The following is a 3,666-nucleotide window of genomic DNA, read 5'->3' as shown; positions in this document are numbered from 1 at the left end:
GCGATCCACAGCGCGAAGTTGATGTATTTCCTCAGCGACCAGCACGGATCAGCTCCAGGCATGACGAAGCGGATATCGTCCTCTTTTGGAAGGCCAAACAAAATAGTTTCGCTTTCACAACTAAACACACAGCGCCTTCACGACATGGCGGCGGCGGCAACAGTACTACAGCAAGAATAAAAGTTATGCCTTCTTTCTTTGCGTGAACATTTGGGCGGTGTTATGCAAATCTTCCCAGATCGTGACGTAGGTATGTGGGGGCGTGTTAAAACGAGCTGTTTTAGGTAGGCGTGGTTAACTCTTAACTTTTATAAAGAATATCTCTTTGGATTTGAGACTTTAGTCTTTGCAACTTTACAGATCTTCTTTATGCACCAAGAGCTTGTAACACTTCAAAGAGAAAGGAAAAATTGAAATCGCATCATATGACCCCTTTAAAACATTTTCTGTGGGAAATAAGCCTTCAAAAAACAATTCTCCCAAAAAGTATCATTTTGTTCTCATTCTCACCCTCATGCAGTTGCCAGTATTAATATTTTTAATTCATAAAACACAGACGTCAGTTTTTCCATTCAATTAAAGCAGATAAAAGCCAAGCTCATAAAAAGTATGAAAAAAGCACCATAAACGTGATCTGTATGACTTGTTTCACTATATCCCAAGTCCCTGACTGACATTACTTCAAATATAATTTGCTTACTTTTATAAGATTGTTGGCATTTTTTTTTCTTTCATTTTGGCATAAAATCGCCATCAAATTGTATTGTATGGAAAAGCTGTCAAAGGACATTCTGCTTAAGATCTAAAATAATTTTGCACTAAAACAGCATTTTGGATGAATTATTTTTTAAAGCGTGTCACCCAAAAAAAAATTTAAAAATAAAACTACGTAGTATATACAAGTGTATGTGTACAGATTGTACAATGCATTCTGATTCCCAGTAAGACTGTTAAAAAAAGTTTTCGTTTTTTTAACAGGAGAAGACGAGCCCGAGGGTTGACTTCAAGCCACGCTGCCTTCATTATTTAATCGCTGAATGCATTTTGGACGGCTGTCTAATCTCAACAGTGTCTCCAGTTTTTAAGAGTTCCCGTCACCTGTCAGCTTGCCGTCCACAAATTCTGATTTAGAGCCAGAAGGACGATGGCAGTTCAGGCACTCTGTGTAATTCAGAGCTGTCCTTAGATCCGTCACATTAAAAGTGTCCTCGCCAGACTTTGCGCAACAGACTGTTAAACAAAACGTGGCAGCCAAACTTGCAGCCAAGATGGCGGTACTCCCAGAGGAAGTGCACTACAGGGGGCACGTGATTGACTGCTGTTTTGGGGTCAGTTCGACAGACTGTTTTATACGAATCATGTGATTCACATAGACTCGTGTGTGTATGTGCACTAACCTGCCAAGTGAGAAGGACACGCAACAATGACAGCTTTACAAGTGACTGTGCCTGCCGAAGTCATAACTTTTATGTTCTCTGAATTCTGTAAGAGAAAAACATTAGAATTGATTAAAAACTGAAACCCGATAAAGGCTGGTATGGTGAGGTTGAAACTAACTAGAATGGCAAGGACACTGACAATGGTCTGTTGTGAAGGAAACTGTACACAACACAGTAAGAGAATTGTTATGTGTATTGTCCTCAGCTCGCAGACAAGCTGTTTGTGATGAGCTTTAGTTCATCATGTGACTTTCTCATCACCACCAGTTTTTGGTGGTTATCAGTGCATTACAATGGTTCAAAACAGATTTTAGTACTTAAATATGTTGGTTTATTAACATTACATCAGTTAATGAAATACGGTATTTTATTGTGAATTTAGATTAAGTCTGTAAAACCTAAAATGTTGCTACCATATTTTTTACGGTGAAGTTCTGGCAACCACAGCTGCCGGTATTTTACCGTAAATGTCACAGATTTTTTTTTACAGTGTACCTCAGAACGTAATCAACATAATCAGCGTTGTTTACGTTCAGCATGCGTGCGCTTTCTACTGAACGTAAACAACGTTGTTTATGTTCTGGGGTACTCTCCAAAATGGCGGAAGACGGTAAAAAATATGGTTTGTATAAAAATATTGAACTGCACAACTGTTTTCAGTAATGTTTCTAGAGCAGCAAATCATCATATTAGAATGATTTCTGAAGGATCATGTGACACTGAAGACTGGAGTAATGATGCTGAAAATAAATTACATGTTAACATTAAAAATAAAAAAAAAGGTTATTTTAAATTGTAATAATATTTCACAATATTGCCTTTTTTTTACTGTAATTTTGATCAAATAAATGCAGCTGTAATGAGCATAAGAGACTTCTTTCAAAAACATACTCCACACACAGACTCCAAACTAGTTTTGCAAGGCATATTCATAATTAAATAATAGATGTAGAAACTGACATCCAATTCATTCAGTATAAGGTTGTTGAACACATATCTTCATATGTGTAACCCAAGACTTCTAAAACCTGGAGAAAAGTGGCATATAAAAATAAACATAAAAGTTAAAATGCATATATTATCATTTTATTATTTTATTGCCTAAAGTTTCTGAAAGTTAGCCATTTAATCCAATTCAATTTCAATTGATTTGCCAATTTTCTGATTGGCTCAAAACAAAAACATGGGAACATTAATATTTTCTTCATATTAAAATATTTGATTAATTTATAATAATTTTTAGTAAAATATTCTATTGCCTAAATGTGCTGAAAGTGATGCTAGCCATTTAATTCAATTCCATTTCAGTTGATTTGCTAATTTTCTGATAGGCTTAAAACAAAAACATGGGAACAATTAATATTTTTATTCATATTAAAATATTTTATTAATTAATAATAATTTTTAGTAAAATATTCTTTGCCTAAAGGTGCTGAAAGGGATGTTAGCCATTTAATCCAATTCAATTTCAACTGATTTTCTAATTTTCTGATTGGCTTAAAAAACAAAAAACATAGGATCTGTGTTTTTGATGTTTGCAGAGCCAGAGATAATTGATTTCTCAGCTATTTTTCAGGAAATTGTTATTTTATACATACACTATATTGCAAAAAGAAACTGCACACCATGCATTTAAATACACTTTTTCAGGGGCGTAGATCACGCAGGGGACGTGTCCCCACCACTTTTAATATCACATAAATTTGTCCCCTGCACTTTTTCAGGCAAGTGTGTTTGCATAGAGGTTCTCAAGAGCCGGTGTGAATAAATATAGATTTAAATTCAAAGAGACAGGATAGTCTGTGCGTGACCTGGTGTTTTATTCGGACCCAGAATAAGGCAAGATGAACATCACGGAGCGCAAAACACTCCATGCAGTGTGTTTCATTCATACCGGAAGCCGGAGGGCACTCTCGCGCAGAAAGTCGTACCAGGAAATACGACCTAATATGGACAAACATGTCCATCGCTGTATGAAAACAGTTGTTTACCTTTCACAGAAAAACTGAAACGTTTGGAAACATGAAGACATTAAACATATGATTGCGACAATATATGGTTTATTTGTGTTTTTCAAGTCATCTCCAGGTAATAAACAAAGTATCTGAATAATGCAGTGCTAACTGACATAGCATTTATTACAGTATAGAAACTATTCTGCCTTATTATGTGATAATAAAAAAATATATTTGATAAGTGTTTGTAGTATATAAACAAATCATTATTA

The 3,666-nt window shown here is 35.2% G+C and overlaps 1 protein-coding gene across 1 annotated transcript in view; it reads right to left on the bottom strand.

Annotated features, from left to right (window-relative positions):
• The window catches only part of LOC107678040 (probable flavin-containing monoamine oxidase A), a 53,367-nt gene that overhangs the window by 41,688 nt on the left and 8,013 nt on the right, over window positions 1-3,666 (bottom strand). Inside the window, exon 7 of the mRNA XM_016473152.1 lies at window positions 1,398-1,482. Coding sequence (XP_016328638.1) covers window positions 1,398-1,482 — 85 coding nt within the window. The remainder of the gene's footprint in view (window positions 1-1,397; window positions 1,483-3,666) is intronic.

This window comes from Sinocyclocheilus anshuiensis, unplaced genomic scaffold (assembly GCF_001515605.1).
Source record: "Sinocyclocheilus anshuiensis isolate Anshui unplaced genomic scaffold, SAMN03320099.WGS_v1.1 scaffold260, whole genome shotgun sequence".
In the NCBI taxonomy this organism is placed as follows: domain Eukaryota; kingdom Metazoa; phylum Chordata; class Actinopteri; order Cypriniformes; family Cyprinidae; genus Sinocyclocheilus; species Sinocyclocheilus anshuiensis.
This window is presented reverse-complemented; position numbering and strand designations above follow the sequence as displayed.